Here is a 16,298-nt window from a genome sequence, read left to right on the forward strand (position 1 = left end):
TTTGAGGAAGAAAGGAGAAGTGTAGTTTCCTCAATAGTAACTTCAGGAAAGGAGGAAAGGGAATGAGGGGAAGGAGAGAGAGGGGAACGGACTAGTGGAGGGAGATGTGGTGAGGTAGAGAAAGCAAGGTTTATCTTTTGAACCTTGTTGTGAAAGAATTCAGCAAGGGTCTGAGAAGATAATGAAGGGGGAGTTGGGGGAGGGGGCACCTTGAGGAGAGAGTTCAATGTGGTGAAGAGAAGTCGAGGATTAGAGCCAAGAGAGTTGGTCAGTTGGATATAATAATCCATGAACTTAAAGTGTAAGAAATCAGCAAGGGCCCGAGATTTCCGCCAAAGGCGTTCGGCGGAGCAGGTACAGGAACGTAGGTAGCGGATATTAGAAGTCAGCCAAGGTTGGGGTTTTGTACGCCTTACAGGGCGGGTCATCAAAGGTGCAAGAGTGTCTAAGGCAGAGGATAGAGTATTGTTGTAAGAAGAAACAGCTTCGTTGACAGACATGGATGGTGCCACAGTAGAGAGGAGGTTTGAAACATGGGAGGATAGAGATGAAGGGTCAATATCGTGAAGATTCCTAGATAAATTAGATAAGATAGGACGGGACTGGGAGGGAGGAGATTTAAGTGTGAAAGTTATAAGATGGTGATCAGAGGAGGGAAGATCAGAGGCAAGGAAAATAGAGGGTGAACAGTTGGAGGAGAAGATGAGATCAAGACAGTGACCATTTTGATGAGTGGGGGAGGTGGAGCATAGTTGGAGATTAAAGGCATCTGAAATAAGCGCTGGCAGCTCCTCGCGGTGGAAAATCCTCACCGCAGACGGATCATCAAGATCCTGTGGCAATTCTGCACCCGACTCTGGCTCCTCAGACCAAGAAGTTCTGCCAGACCCCTCAGAATCCCCATAGCCCGACCACGGGGGGGAAAAGGGGGGTGCGCCACACTCAGAAGGGGAATTAGCCCTTCTGCGTTTATCAGGAGGATAAGAAACAGGCAAAGCCAACTCCAAAAGGCCAGGATCCACTGGAGGAGCAGGCAGAGGGTCCGAAGATCCCTGTGGAAGAGCTCTTTTAAGCATGTATGCCTTATGCAACATTAAAACAAAATCAGGGGAGAAGACTGCTCCCTGACCGCCCAGATCCTGCCCAGGGCTATCAGCTCTATAATTAGCCTCACTTAGAGGACCCCCCCCCCCCCCCCCCCCGGATTCAGGGCTCTCCGTCGCAACGGAGGCCGTGCCATGTGGAAAATCCAAAATGGCATCCGCTGTCAGCTCAGAGCGCGAAAGATCGCCGCTCACCAAGCTCGGGCTGGCTCTACCGTCTGTACAGCACGATTTACAGAGCACCGCTGCTGATTTGCGCTTGCCACATTTAGAACAGCGCTTTACAGTCTCCGCAGCCATTGCCGAAAACAGTGGTAAAAATCCAAAATAGCGGTTCGTGCCAAAAACATCCCGATCGTGGGCCCAACCCGGAGTCAGAAAACTCTTACCTCACTGGACCGAGTATCACAGCTCTGGTCCTGCAGAAGATTCTCAAGAAAAACCTCTTTTTTTTTTTTTTTAAACACTGTGAGGAAAGCAGAGGCAAAAGAGGTAAATAAAATCACTCCGGAGGCTCAGATAAGTGGGAAAGGCGAACCAATGTGCCTGCATCCACTGAGTGGGAAAGGACAGGGAAAAGCAAGCTAATATGTCCACATCCACGGGGGCAAGGGTAAGGCAGGGAAAGGGCTAACCTATGTGCCTTCAAAGTGAAGCTGCTATAGCCTCTAACACCCCGGCTAACAACTGGCAAGCCAGGAGCCACCCCAGGCAGATTTTTGATGAGCTCGAAGAAGCTGCAGCCACCCTGCTTGGGGAGACAGAGAATACTGAAGAGGCAGTGGAGCTAGCTGGCCATGAGGCACTGTGAAAAGTTGAGTGCTCTCTATCTCCCCCTGCTCGTTGATGGACACAACCCATACGTAATGGCTTCATCTGCTTGATGACAAGGAATGTGCAGATAAACTGATGCACCTATTAGAGTGATGCATATAAATATATTTGTCTATAGGACAGGCACTTTCTAAAGTCTGCATTTGTGCTGGGGCCGATTCTGTTCAATATATTTGTGGGTGACATTGCCGAAGGGTTAGAAGGTAAAGTTTGCCTATTTGCGGATGATTCTAAGATCTGTAACAGAGTGGACACCCCGGATGGAGTGGAAAACACGAAAAAGGCCCTACAGAAGCTAGAAGAATGGTCTAAGGTTTGGCAATTAAAATTCAATGCGAAGAAATGCAAAGTGATGCACTTAGGAAGTAGAAATCCACGGGAGACGTATGTGTTAGGCGGGGAGAGTCTGATAGGTACGGGCGGAGAGAGGGATCTTGGGGTGATAGTATCTGAGGATTTGAAGGCGATGAAACAGTGTGACAAGGCGGTGGCCGTAGCTAGAAGGTTGTTAGGCTGTATAAAGAGAGGTGTGACCAGCAGAAGAAAGGGGGTGTTGATGCCCCTGTATAAGTCGTTGGTGAGGCCCCACCTGGAGTATTGTGTTCAGTTTTGGAGGCCGTATCTTGTTAAGGATGTAAAAAGAATTGAAGCGGTGCAAAGAAAAGCTACGAGAATGGTATGGGATTTGCGTTACAAGACGTATGAGGAGAGACTTGCTGAACTAAACATGTATACTCTGGAGGAAAGGAGAAACAGGGGTGATATGATACAGACGTTCAAATATTTGAAAGGTATTACTCTGCAAACGAACCTTTTCCGGAGATGGGAAGGTGGTAGAACGAGAGGACATGAAATGAGATTGAAGGGGGGCAGACTCAAGAAAAATGTCAGGAAGTATTTTTTCACGGAGAGAGTAGTGGATGCTTGGAATGCCCTCCCGCGGGAGGTGGTGGAAATGAAAACGGTAACGGAATTCAAACATGCGTGGGATAAGCATAAAGGAATCCTGTGCCGAAGGAATGGATCCTCAGGAGCTTAGTCAAGATCGGGAGGCGGGGCAGACTTATACGGTCTGTGCCAGAGCCGGTGATTGGGAGGCGAGGATAGTGCGGGGCAGACTTATACTGTCTGTGCCCTGAAGAGCACAGGTACAAATCAAAGTACACGAAAAGCAGCAAATATCAGTTATCTTGTTGGGCAGACTGGATGGACCGTGCAGGTCTTTTTCTGCCGTCATCTACTATGTTACTATGAGGCATATTTTCAAAGCACTTAGCCTCCCAAAGTTCCATAGAAAAGGGTATGATACATACCTGTAGCAGTTGTTCTCCGAGGACAGCAGGCTGATTGTTCTCACGACTGGGTTGACGTCCGCGGCAGCCCCCACCAACCGGAAAAAAGCTTCGCGGGACGGTCGGCACGCAGGGCACGCCCACCGCGCATGCGCGGCCGTCTTCCCGCCCGTGCGCGACCGCTCCCGCCAGTTGAATAACTAGCAAAATATGAAAACACACAACTCCAAAGGGGAGGAGGGAGGGTAGGTGAGAACAATCAGCCTGCTGTCCTCGGAGAACAACTGCTACAGGTATGTATCATACCCTTTCTCCGAGGACAAGCAGGCTGCTTGTTCTCACGACTGGGGTATCCCTAGCTCTCAGGCTCACTCAAAACAAGAACCCAGGTCAATTGAACCTCGCAACGGCGAGGGTACAACAGAAATTGACCTACGAAGAACAACTAACTGAGAGTGCAGCCTGACCAGAATAAATTCGGGTCCTGGAGGGTGGAGTTGGATTTACACCCCAAACAGATTCTGCAGCACCGACTGCCCGAACCGACTGTCGCGTCGGGTATCCTGCTGGAGGCAGTAATGCGATGTGAATGTGTGGACAGATGACCACGTCGCAGCCTTGCAGATCTCTTCAATAGTGGCTGACTTCAAGTGGGCCACCGACGCTGCCATGGCTCTGACACTATGAGCCGTGACATGACCCTCAAGAGTCAGCCCAGCCTGGGCGTAAGTGAAGGAAATGCAATCTGCTAGCCAATTAGAGATGGTGCGTTTCCCGACAGCGACCCCTAGCCTGTTAGGGTCGAAAGAAACAAACAATTGGGCGGACTGTCTGTTGGGCTGTGTCCGCTCCAAGTAGAAGGCCAATGCTCTCTTGCAGTCCAATGTGTGCAACTGACGTTCAGCAGGGCGGGTATGCGGCCTGGGGAAGAATGTTGGCAAGACAATTGACTGGTTAAGATGGAACTCCGACACCACCTTCGGCAGGAACTTTGGGTGGGTGCGGAGCACTACTCTGTTGTGATGAAATTTGGTATATGGAGCATGAGCTACTAGGGCTTGAAGCTCACTGACCCTACGAGCTGAAGTAACTGCCACCAAGAAAATGACCTTCCAGGTCAAATACTTCAGATGGCAAGTATTCAGTGGCTCAAAAGGAGGTTTCATCAGCTGGGTGAGGACGACGTTGAGATCCCATGACACAGCAGGAGGCTTGATAGGGGGCTTTGACAAAAGCAAGCCTCTCATGAATCGAACGACTAAAGGCTCTCCAGAGATGGCTTTACCTTCCACACGGTAATGGTAAGCACTAATCGCACTAAGGTGATTCCTTACTGAGTTGGTCTTGAGGCCAGACTCCGATAAGTGCAGAAGGTATTCAAGCAGGTTCTGTGCAGGGCAAGAACGAGGTTCTAGGGCCATGCTCTCACACCACACGACAAACCTCCTCCACTTGAAAAAGTAACTCTTTTTAGTGGAATCCTTCCTAGAGGCAAGCAAGACCCGGGAGACACCCTCAGACAGACCCAACGCAGTGAAGTCTATGCCCTCAACATCCAGGCCGTGAGAGCCAGGGACTGAAGGTTGGGGTGCAGCAACGCTCCGTCGTTCTGCGAAATGAGAGTCGGAAAACACTCCAATCTCCACGGTTCTTCGGAGGACAACTCCAGAAGAAGAGGGAACCAGATCTGACGGGGCCAAAAGGGCGCGATCAGAATCATGGTGCCGCGGTCTTGCTTGAGCTTCAGTAAGGTCTTCCCCACCAAAGGTATGGGAGGATAAGCATACAGGAGGCCGGTCCCCCAATGGAGGAGAAAGGCATCCGACGCTAGCCTGCCGTGTGCCTGAAGTCTGGAACAGAACAGAGGCAGCTTGTGGTTGGTCTGAGAGGCGAAAAGGTCCACCGAGGGGGTGCCCCACGCTCGGAAGATCTTGCGTACCACTCTGGCATGGAGCGACCACTCGTGCGGTTGCATGACTCTGCTCAGTCTGTCGGCCAGACTGTTGTTTACGCCTGCCAGGTACGTGGCTTGGAGGAGCATGCCAAACCGACACGCCCAACGCCACATCCCGACGGCCTCCTGGCACAGGGGGCGAGATCCGGTGCCCCCCTGCTTGTTGACGTAATACATTGCAACCTGATTGTCTGTCCGAATTTGGATAATTTGGCAGGACAGCCGATCTCTGAAAGCCTTCAGTGCGTTCCAGATCGCTCGGAGCTCCAGGAGGTTGATCTGCAGATCCTTTTCCTGGAGGGACCACAGACCCTGAGTGTGAAGCCCATCGACATGGGCTCCCCACCCCAGGCGAGATGCATCCGTCGTCAGCACTTTCATGGGCTGCGGAATTTGGAATGGACGTCCCAGGGTCAAATTGGTCCGGATGGTCCACCAGAGCAGTGAAGTGCGGCAACTGGTGGAGAGGCGGATGACATCTTCTAGATTCCCGGTGGCTTGGAACCACTGGGAAGCTAGGGTCCATTGAGCAGATCTCATGTGAAGACGAGCCATGGGAGTCACATGAACTGTGGAGGCCATATGACCCAGAAGTCTCAACATCTGCCGAGCTGTGATCTGCTGAGACGCTCTGGTCTGCGAGGCCAGGGTCAAGAGATTGGTGGCCCTCGCTTCGGGAAGGTAGGCCTGAGCCGTCTGGGAATTCAGCAGCGCTCCTATGAATTCCAGAGACTGAGTTGGCTGGAGATGGGACTTTGGGTAATTTATCACAAACCCCAGCAGCTCCAGAAGTTGAATAGTGCACTGCATGGACCGGAGGGCTCCTGCCTCCGAGGTGTTCTTGACCAGCCAATCGTCGAGATATGGGAACACGTGCACTCCCAGCTTGCGTAGGTAGGCCGCTACCACCACGAGGCACTTTGTAAACACTCGTGGGGCAGAGGCGAGCCCAAAGGGCAGCACACAATACTGAAAGTGCCGTGCGCCCAGGCGGAATCTGAGATACTGTCTGTGAGCTGGCAGTATCGGGATGTGAGTGTATGCGTCCTTTAAATCCAGGGAACATAGCCAATCGTTTTTCTGAATCATTGGCAGAAGGGTGCCCAGGGAAAGCATCCTGAACTTTTCTTTGACCAGGAATTTGTTCAGGCCTCTCAGGTCTAGGATGGGACGCATCCCCCCTGTTTTCTTTTCCACAAGGAAGTACCTGGAATAGAATCCCTGCCCTTCCTGCCCGGGTGGTACGGGCTCGACCGCATTGGCGCTGAGAAGGGCGGAGAGTTCCTCTGCAAGTACCTGCTTGTGATGGGAGCTGAAAGACTGAGCTCCCGGAGGACAATTTGGAGGCAGGGAGGTCAAATTCAGGGCGTATCCGCACCGCACTATGTGGAGAACCCACTGGTCGGAGGTTATGAGAGGCCACCTTTGGTGAAAAAATTTTAACCTCCCTCCGACCGGCAGATCGTCCGGTACGGACACTTGTAGGGCGGCTATGTTCCCGTGGATCCAGTCAAAAGCCCGTCCCCGGCTTTTGCTGTGGAGGCGCAGGGGGCTGCTTAGGCGCACGCTGTTGACGAGAACGAGCGCGCTGGGGCTGTCCCTGTGCCTGGCGAGGCCTTCGGGCCGGCTGGTTGTACCTACGCTTTGCAAAAGAATAGGGTGCAGCCTGCCGTGCCCGGGAAAAACGCCCACCCGTGGGGGCGGGTGCTGAAGGCGCCCGGTGGGAGAGCTTGTCGAGAGCGGTTTCCCGCTGATGCAGTTGGTCCACCATCTGCTCGACCTTCTCACCGAAAATGTTATCCCCCCGGCAAGGGACGTCAGCCAGTCTCTGCTGGGTGCGGTTGTCCAGGTCAGAGGCACGCAGCCATGAGAGCCTGCGCATCACTATACCTTGGGCCGCAGCACGAGATGCCACGTCACAGGTGTCAAAAATCCCCCTGGACAGGAACTTTCTGCACGCCTTCAGCTGCCTGACCACCTCCTGATAAGGCCTGGACTGCTCCGGCGGGAGCTTATCGACCAGGTCCGCCAGCTGTTGCACATTGGTCCGCATGTGAATGCTCATATAGAGCAGGTAAGATTGGATGCGGGTCACGAGCATGGAGGATTGGTAGGCCTTCCTCCCAAATGAGTCCAGAGTGCGAGCCTCCCGCCCCGGGGGCGCCGAGGCGGTATCCCTCGAACTCCGTGCCCTCTTGAGAGCAGAATCCACGACCGCTGAGTCATGGGGCAACTGGGGCCGCATGAGCTCTGGGTCAGAGTGGATCCTGTACTGGGACTCTGCTTTCTTGGGAATGGTGGGATTAGTTAGTGGTCGCACCCAGTTCCGGAGCAGCGTCTCCTTCAGGACATTGTGCAGCGGTACCGTGGAGGACTCTCTAGGTGGTGATGGATAGTCGAGGACCTCGAGCATCTCGGCCCTCGGCTCTTCCACAGAGACCACGGGAAAGGGAATGCTTATAGACATATCCCGCACAAAGGAGGCAAAGGAGAGACTCTCAGGAGGTGAGAGCTTCCTCTCCGGTGACGGCGTGGGGTCCGAGGGAAGGCCCGTAGACTCCTCTGAGGAGAAATATCTCGGGTCCTCCTCTTCCCCCCACGAGTCCTCATCCTCGGTATCGGACATTAGCTCATGTAGCTGCGTCCGGTACCGGGCCCGGCTCGACGTCGAGGCACCGAGGTCTCGGTGTCGTCGAGCGGTGGACTCCCGCGCCGGCGGGGACGGAGCTCCCTCCATCGACGTCGACGGGGACTCCACCTGCGTGGCTGTCGAGACCGGCACCGCAAGCGGCGGCGGTGTCGACTGCCCCGGCGCCGGGCTAGAGCTCGCCGGCGCCACAGTCATCGGCGCCGAGGGCGCAAGCACCCCCGGGGCCGGCACAGCCTGGCGCATCAGCCCTTCCAGGATCCCCGGAAGGATGGCTCTGAGGCACTCGTCCAGGCCCGCTGCCGGGAAAGGCGGTGGGGCCGGTAAGGGTGTCGGTGCCGGAAGCTGCTGGGGGCCAGGAGACGGCACCGAGGTGCCGGAACCCCGACGCGTCGGTACCTCCACCACCGACGGAGATCTCTCCTCTCTGCGATGACGCTTCGGCGTCGACTCCTCTTCAGGGTGCACCGAGGGCTCCCGGTGACGGCGCTTCTTGTCTTTTTTCCGGTGCACGTCACCGGTGCCGGAGGGCATGGAGGAGGAGGAGGTCGATCCCCCTCGGTCTCGGGGTACCGGGTCCGACAGGGTTCGGTCCCGTGGCTCACGAGTTGAGGGAGTGACCGGGGCCGACTGCCCACGCGGTCTCTCTACCCCACTCTCGCCGGCGGACCGGCGGGCCGACGGGACCTGTTCTCCTGGGGTCGCTGCCATCGGTGCCGATGTCTCGGGCATCGATACCGGTACCGAAGAACCGGTCTTCGATACCGATGCCGTCGAGGTCGACGTCGAGGGGCCGGCGCAAGTTCCAAAAAGACGGTCCCGCAGAACTTGCCTCGCAACCTGAGTCCGTTTCCGGAGACCGAGACACAAAACGCACGACTTGAGATTGTGCTCCGGTCCGAGGCACTGGAGGCACCAAGCGTGGGTGTCGGTCTGCGAGATCGGCCGGCCGCAGCGACCACACTTTTTAAATCCACTCGGGACCTTCGAGGACATCGACGGAAAAATCGCGTCGGCGAAGTCAAAGTCGGCAATGGTGGCTAAAATCACACCACGAAAACTGAAACCGACCGAGCGGCCACTAGGCCGCAACGAGGCGTCCCCGCTAGAAAGCGAGGGAAAAGAAGGAGCGCGTGCTCCACACGCGCAAAATTCTTTTTTTTTTTTTTTTTTTTTTTTTTTTTAATAAAAGAGAAAGAAGAAGAAGAAGAAGAGGCCGAACAGGCCAAAAGCGACGATCCGCGTAAACGCGGTCGAAAAAATCCGGCGGCTGAAACGAGAGAGAGGGGAAAACACAACTCTCTCAGTCGCGGAAAAAAAGTAACTGGCGGGAGCGGTCGCGCACGGGCGGGAAGACGGCCGCGCATGCGCGGTGGGCGTGCCCTGCGTGCCGACCGTCCCGCGAAGCTTTTTTCCGGTTGGTGGGGGCTGCCGCGGACGTCAACCCAGTCGTGAGAACAAGCAGCCTGCTTGTCCTCGGAGAACCTATGGAACTTAGCCTCCCAAAGTGCTTTGAAAATATGCCTCCATATATGCAACAGGGGTGGCCAGTCAGACCATCAGAACATGTTTGTTTTGTGTTATTTGAGAGAATGTTCATTATTTATTGATTCATTAACAACAAATTACTACACCACCTTCACTTACAAGTAGACCTAGACGGTTTACCATCTAAATAAAAGAAGACAACAATCAAAGAAACAAGAAAGGAAATACAATGCTCAATAGGAAAGTAACAACAATCATTCCAATGTTTAGTTCTGTCATTAAGAATGCACACTCTTTCTGAAGAGTGCATACTCTCACCGGCACATAAAAAAAACATGAAATTTCAACAGTTTTTCTGCTTGTTTTCATATGAATGCACATTCCTAGTGCACAGAAAACCTTGCTTTGAAAATGACCTGCCCCGTGCACACAACCACATTCTGCAATGCACATCACTTCTCCATATCACACTATACCACATTTACAGCAACAGTAGGTCACCATATTGTGTTACACACAGACACACTGCCTGTCTGTCAGTGGACAGGACTTACCATTAATGGCAAACTGCGCACACTCCTCTCTGGACATCCCTCGTCTGTATGCAGAATCCACATAGCCATAAATGTAAGAGCTGCCTGATCCGCCAATAGCAAAGGGCTGACGAGTTAATAAACCCCCCAGAGTCCCGTACACCTGGGGAGAGAAACACACACATCCTCCGTCAGTCTGTCAGATTAACCCAGCATGGGAACAACAGAATTGTTCCTATAATTTATGCATATTAGCACGTCTTATCAAGAGTATAAACAGGTGAACAGCAGACTGACAGGCAAACAGGTTAACACTGTAAACAGATACATGACAGACAGACAGCTAACCAGATAGATGGACAGATGAGTAGGCAGACTCAATGAAAGTCATCGCCTGGGGGCCAAACTCACCTGTCCACCCTTCTTCTTGTCCCAGCCGGCCACTATCAAGTGGGCCATAAGCTCCTCCTTGTACTTATAGGCGACGCCCTTCACCAGGTTGGCTGCAGCGATGACTAAAGGAGCCTCTTCCATATCCAGACTAAAGACACCAAGCAAAAAGTATGTCACATTCAAGGGCCCTCAACCTTTCCCACCGTTGCCACAGTTGTGTCATGGACAGGACCAGTGGTGTGCTGGAGCAGGCTCTCACAGGCTCTCGAGAGCCGTTTGTTAAGTTTTTAAGAATTTTGGGAGCCGGTTCTCCATGGCTACTTTAACAAATGGATCCCAAAATGTGGGCTTGGGCCCCTCCTGAATTCTCTTTTACTTTGCTGGCGAGAGAGCGAGCCCACTGTTAACAATTTACCAGCACACCCCTGGACAGGACCTACAACTTTTCCCACTGTGGCTACAGCCGTGTCACATACAGAGCCTACAACCTTACCTCCCTCCCCCCACCCCACCCCCAACAGCCAGGTTGAGTATAGGACCTACAGCTTTTCCAGCTGTGCCATGTACAGGACCTACAACCTTTCCCACCATGGCCACAGCCATGACATGTATAAGACCTACAACTTTTCACTGAACCAACAAGCAAATAGATGCAAATAGGTGGGAAAATGTGGGCTACAAATGCAATAAATAAATAAAATACAGATTATTGCACAGCTGTACTGTAATTAACATTATGTCTCTACAGGGTGAGTTAGGGACTGTTGCTCCTTGTTTCCGTACCTGTGCAGGTCCAGGTAATAGTTCACCATGTCAGCCACAGCCTGGCAATCCGCTGCTGAGCCTGAGAGTGCACAGTAGATCTGATCGTGCAATGGAGCCAGCTTATTAAAGATACGATTCGATACAGCCTCACTAGAGGGAAAACAGACAGACAGGCCAGATCATGGACATGAAGGTGTTTTACACTGACAGTAGACTCCAGCAGAGAGGGCAGGGGCTGAAAATAAATTTCCAAGGGAAATTCCAAGAAAATGGAGGGGGATGAAAAATCCAGAGGAGATGCCAGCAAAATGTGGAGAGCAGTGGAGCTGAAAATAGCAGAGGAAGAAACCAGCTAAATGCAGAGTCTGGGAACTGAAAATGCCTGATTCTGGCAAAATACACTTGGCATAGGGACTGAAAATACCACAGAAAACTGTAGGAAAATGCAGAGTGTAGGGGCTGAAAATACCAGGGGAGAAACCAACAAAATGGAGAGTGTGGAAAGGTGAAAATAACAGGCTGAAAATACCAGTTGAGACTAATAAAGTGCAGAGAGTACAAGAGCTGAAAATACCAGAGAAGACTAGCAAAATACAGATAGCGGAAGGGACTGCAAATAGCAAAGGAGAGACCAGCAAAATGCACAGAGCGCATGGGCTGAAAATACCAGAGAGGGGGGCAATAGGAAAATGATGGGTCTATCACAGTCCTCACCCTGCAGACACCCGGGAATCAGAGCCCACGATCACCCCTCCATCAAACTCTACAGCGATGATGGTGGTCTGGGGAGAGAGGGGTCTAGGTCAGCACATCTTCTATATTAATAAATCCCACCTTGAACATTCTGAAGCTCACTCCAAGGCAGAGAAGCACAAAAATCCTGTAGTCTTCATAGGCTAGGACCAGTCACCCTCACTCATAGACCCGCCCTCAGCCACGCCCCATCTGTACATAAAACGCTACCTCAACATTCTGAAGACAACCTGCTGAAGCCATCTGCAAAATCCCTAAACAGTTCGTAAGTTCATGGTGGTGAAGCCATCCGCAAAATCCCTAAACAGTTCGTAAGTTCATGGTGGTGAAGCCATCCGCAAAATCCCTAAACAGTTCGTAAGTTCATGGTGGTGAAGCCATCCAACTCACCATGTCTCTCTGCCCCGCCCTCAAGGGCGGAACACAGAGAGTAAAGGGATCCATAAAGGCACCCCTACCAACTGGCAACCCCCTCCAACAAACAACGACCCAGGCAGGGGGAGTGTTTCCGTACTCCTCCCCCTGCCTAGGAATCACTACAGACTGCTGGCAAACTCCCCAACCACAAGACCACAAAAGCCACCCGCAACCCCCACAAACACACACACACACACATATACACTCACACACACAAACGCAAACACACAAACGCAATACACACACGTAAACACAAACACACACAAACACAAACACACACAAACACAAACACACACAAACGCAAACACACACAAACGCAAACACAGTCTCGACGGTGCACCTCTAAGTGCCCCCCCGCCGCATCGCCACAACAACCCGTGCAACGGGGCATCAGAAAGCCCCTACCCCCCCTTGCCGCATCACCCAACCCCCTCCCCTGCCGCTTCACCAAGCCCCTCCTCCCCACATCGACCACCTCGCCACCCGCGACCGCTAATACAAACTCTGTCCGACGGCTGCTGCTGCTTCTGTTCAGCAGCAGCAGCCCGTACATAAAGAAAACAAACAAAAAAAAACAACCTCCTAAAACGCACCTCCGTGGAGAACCATCTCACATTGGCTGACGTCTCTGCAGCCGCTCCTCCTCTCCCCTCAATGTCAGTGCCCCTGCTGGAAGACCCCGGAGAAACGCCGAGACGTCAGAGGGGAGAGGAGGAGCGGCTGCAGAGACGTCAGCCAATGTGAGATGGTTCTCAACAGAGGTGCGTTTTAGGAGGATTTTTTTTTTTTTTTGGTTTTATGTACGGGCTGCTGCTGCTGAATAGCAGAAGCAGCAGCCGCCAGACACAGTTTGTATTAGCGGTTGCGGGTGGTGAGGGGGTTGATGAGGGGGGGGAGGGGCTTGGTGATGTGCCATGGTGGGGGGGTCGGGTGATGCGCGAAGAGGGGGGACAAGGGGCTTTCTTTGGGTGCTGCGCCGGCTGGGGGGAGGGGGGTCTCGCTGGACATGGGTGGCTGGAAGGAAGCAGGGGGAGGGGAGGGTTGTTGCACATAGGTGGCTGCAGGGGGGGCAGGGAACAGGGAGATAGGGATGGGGCTCCACACACCACATGGGTGCCTGCAAGGGGGACAGGGGATACAGGACGGACACTGCAGGGCGGGCAGGGAGACAGAAGGGTTGGTGGTCATCAGGGGGGACAGGTGGGTCGATGGACATGGCTGGCCACAGGGGAGGAACAGGGAAAAAGGAGAGGAGTGTCCTCAGACATGGGTGGCTGCACAGGAGAGGAGGGTCGCTGGACATGGGTAGCTGCAGGGGGGGCAGGGGAGAGAGGAGGGACGCTGCACATGCGTGCCTGTAGGGGGACAGGAGGGATGCTGGGGGGGGGGCCTGAGACCACATGGGTGGCTGCAGGGGGAGTAGGGGAGACAGGAAGGACGCAGCAGGGGGAGAGGAGGGTTGATGGGCATGGGTGGCTGCAGGGGGAACACGGGGAGAGGAGGGTCGCTGCACATGCCTGGCTGCAAGGGGGCAGGGGAGAGGGAGGGGGTTCCTCATACCACACACGCAGTCACTCATTCTCTGTCTGCCACATACACTCTCACTCACACACTCACTGTCTTTGTCCCTCTCTCTCACACAGTGTCACACAGAAACACAAACACTGTCTCTCACACACTCTCTCTCGCACAAACACATACACTCTGTCTCTCTCTGACACACACGCTCCATCTCTCACACACGCTCTTTCTGAAACATACACTCCAAGGAAAACCTTGCTAGCGCCCGTTTCATTTCTAACAGAAACGGGCCTTTTTCACTAGTTTTATAATATTATTTAAGATTTCTTTTCTAAACTTGGATAGCTCTCACTTTTTGCCATTTGTCTAGAGCAGGGGTGGGCAACCTCTGCCATTGAATTTTAAGCTGCCGGGAGACCAAGGGAAGTAGTACAGGTATACACAGAAAACAACATTAACCAGAGTTTTGGCAATTTTAAATACTGTATTTTCCAAATATTTTCAGAATAGCCACTGTAGTGTTGCAGGAATTGAGATAGGAATTTGTGATACTTCAGGAGTCAGACAGCACACACCAGAATGAGAGAGAAATCTTCTTTATTTGCCAGCAAACAAAGCAGGACATCAGTTCTAGCTCTCTTCTCTCTCTCTCAGCTCGCTGGGTCTTTCTCTCAGCTCTCTGTGTCTTTGTCTCAGCTGCTTCTCTTCTTATGCTGTCTTCTCCTTCTTCTGTCTGTTCCTTCTGTCCTTCTCTTTCTTCTGAGCTCCTTCCTTTCTTTCTGACGTAAACTGCTTCTGCTCCTACTTAAATAGGGTCCTAAGCCCTCCTCCTAGCCTAGCCCCCTTTACTCCCAATTGGTTAAGAAACTGATTGGCTACCTTGCCTCAACCAATCATTACTTTTGAAATATCAGTTACATAGGTTCCAGACATCCTAAACTGACCTGTGACCTGGGGCCCCTCAAGCCAGACATTTGGTCTCCAGAACTCTTACATTTCTCATTATGATTGATGTCTCATCTATAGCTTAAACTGGATTCCCTTAGAGACCAAGAGGCCCCATCTAACATTGGTTATTCTCATATTCCTAGTCTGGTTCATACTAACTGCTAACTAAACTCTGGCATTCATTAAAGAGGTCAAAAGCCAGGCTTACTTAATAGCATACAGATATACTTTCAAAACTATTCCTACAGTTACCTATAATTAATCAAGGAGAAGAGAGCTGGCTAGTTCTGACCTTTTTCACCTTCAGCTTATACATTGAACCAGCCAGAACTATGGCTAAGTCAAACCACATGTTGATCTCCTCAACTGCAGTCTTAAACAGCAGACAAAGGATCATTTTAAAAGTAACACAGAGTTGAACAAACATCCTACACAGAATTATTAATTTACACAGAATACAACATATTCTAAAGTAAGCATTCTTATAAGACATATCTAAACATCAGGAATATCTAGAATTATTTAGAATCTAACTATTTCCTTATAACAAAATCTACATATCAAGAACTTCTGAAATAGTATTTCAGCCTTTTAAACTTCAGCATGTCTGGCTTTGTTCATTCATAATAGTTTACAGCTGTGCCAGCTAGCATTGGCAATTCACAAGGGACAGAGTTGCATTTCTCACTGACCTTTCCTAACCTTAGCTCGGCAGCTAGACATTGAAACAATATGAAACATCTGGCATACCTTCACTTCAGTTGCAAAGTAAAGAGTTGAAATTTGAAATAAAAATTCAATTCAAATACCAAGCTTTTAACAGAATTAACCCTTCATATGATTTCTTATATATATTATGCCTATGGCTGCCTCATTCCCCCCTTTGAGACTAAAATCAGCTTATGCAGAAATAAGTCTCACAACTCTGGAGATTATAGTGATCCTAACTGGGAATAGACTTATGAACCACCATTACCCTACTTGTTAAGGTCCGACGGCATACTGCCGAAGCACATGAGGCCAGGAAACAAAACAAAAACCCTGCTAAAACTAAGACTATTAGGGAAATGAACAAGGGATGTATCCAGGAGGTCAATGACCACCACCAGGAGGTAAGATCTAACCCTCCTCGGTAATCCTCCACATTAAGGCTAGCCAACTGTAGGACTTTATCCATGGCATGCCTAACTACATGCGTCCTATTTATGACAATAGTACAGCACTCTGAAGAATTTAACACTGTGCAGAGACCACCCTGGGCTGCAAAGAGATAGTCAAGGCCCATACGATTATATCTAGAAACTATACTTAATTCATTAATTTGATCCTGCAATGCATTGACTACTACGTTCAGCTCATGAACTAAAACATGAAGTAGGGATTGAAGTCTCCGGGTAGCCATACCTAGTTCAGTAATACCCGCTACCGGGCCTCCAATTGGAATCCAGGCTGTGGCAGAAAGGGCTACAAGTCTCTTTTTAGTCAGAGGATAAGTAGAATTAATATACTGGAGGGCTAATTCAATCGCCTCATCCTCTGTGGCAACGGAGGAGGGTAAGGACAAAGCCTCTCGCTTAGAGCGGTGCGGGGATAGTGGCTTAAGAGGAATAACTTTAGGAAAATAATTCAAGGTTACCAATACACAAAAAT

The 16,298-nt window shown here is 51.4% G+C and overlaps 1 protein-coding gene across 1 annotated transcript in view; it reads right to left on the reverse strand.

Moving 5' to 3' along the window:
* PSMB9 (proteasome subunit beta 9) overlaps positions 1-16,298 on the reverse strand; it is a 37,779-nt gene that overhangs the window by 12,112 nt on the left and 9,369 nt on the right. Inside the window, exons 2-5 of the mRNA XM_030195316.1 lie at positions 11,724-11,791; positions 11,028-11,159; positions 10,263-10,392; positions 9,873-10,014 (exon numbers count right to left, since the gene is read on the reverse strand). Of these exons, the coding sequence (XP_030051176.1) occupies positions 9,873-10,014; positions 10,263-10,392; positions 11,028-11,159; positions 11,724-11,791 (472 nt within the window). The remainder of the gene's footprint in view (positions 1-9,872; positions 10,015-10,262; positions 10,393-11,027; positions 11,160-11,723; positions 11,792-16,298) is intronic.

The sequence above is a fragment of the Microcaecilia unicolor genome, chromosome 3, assembly GCF_901765095.1.
Source record: "Microcaecilia unicolor chromosome 3, aMicUni1.1, whole genome shotgun sequence".
NCBI classification, from domain to species: domain Eukaryota; kingdom Metazoa; phylum Chordata; class Amphibia; order Gymnophiona; family Siphonopidae; genus Microcaecilia; species Microcaecilia unicolor.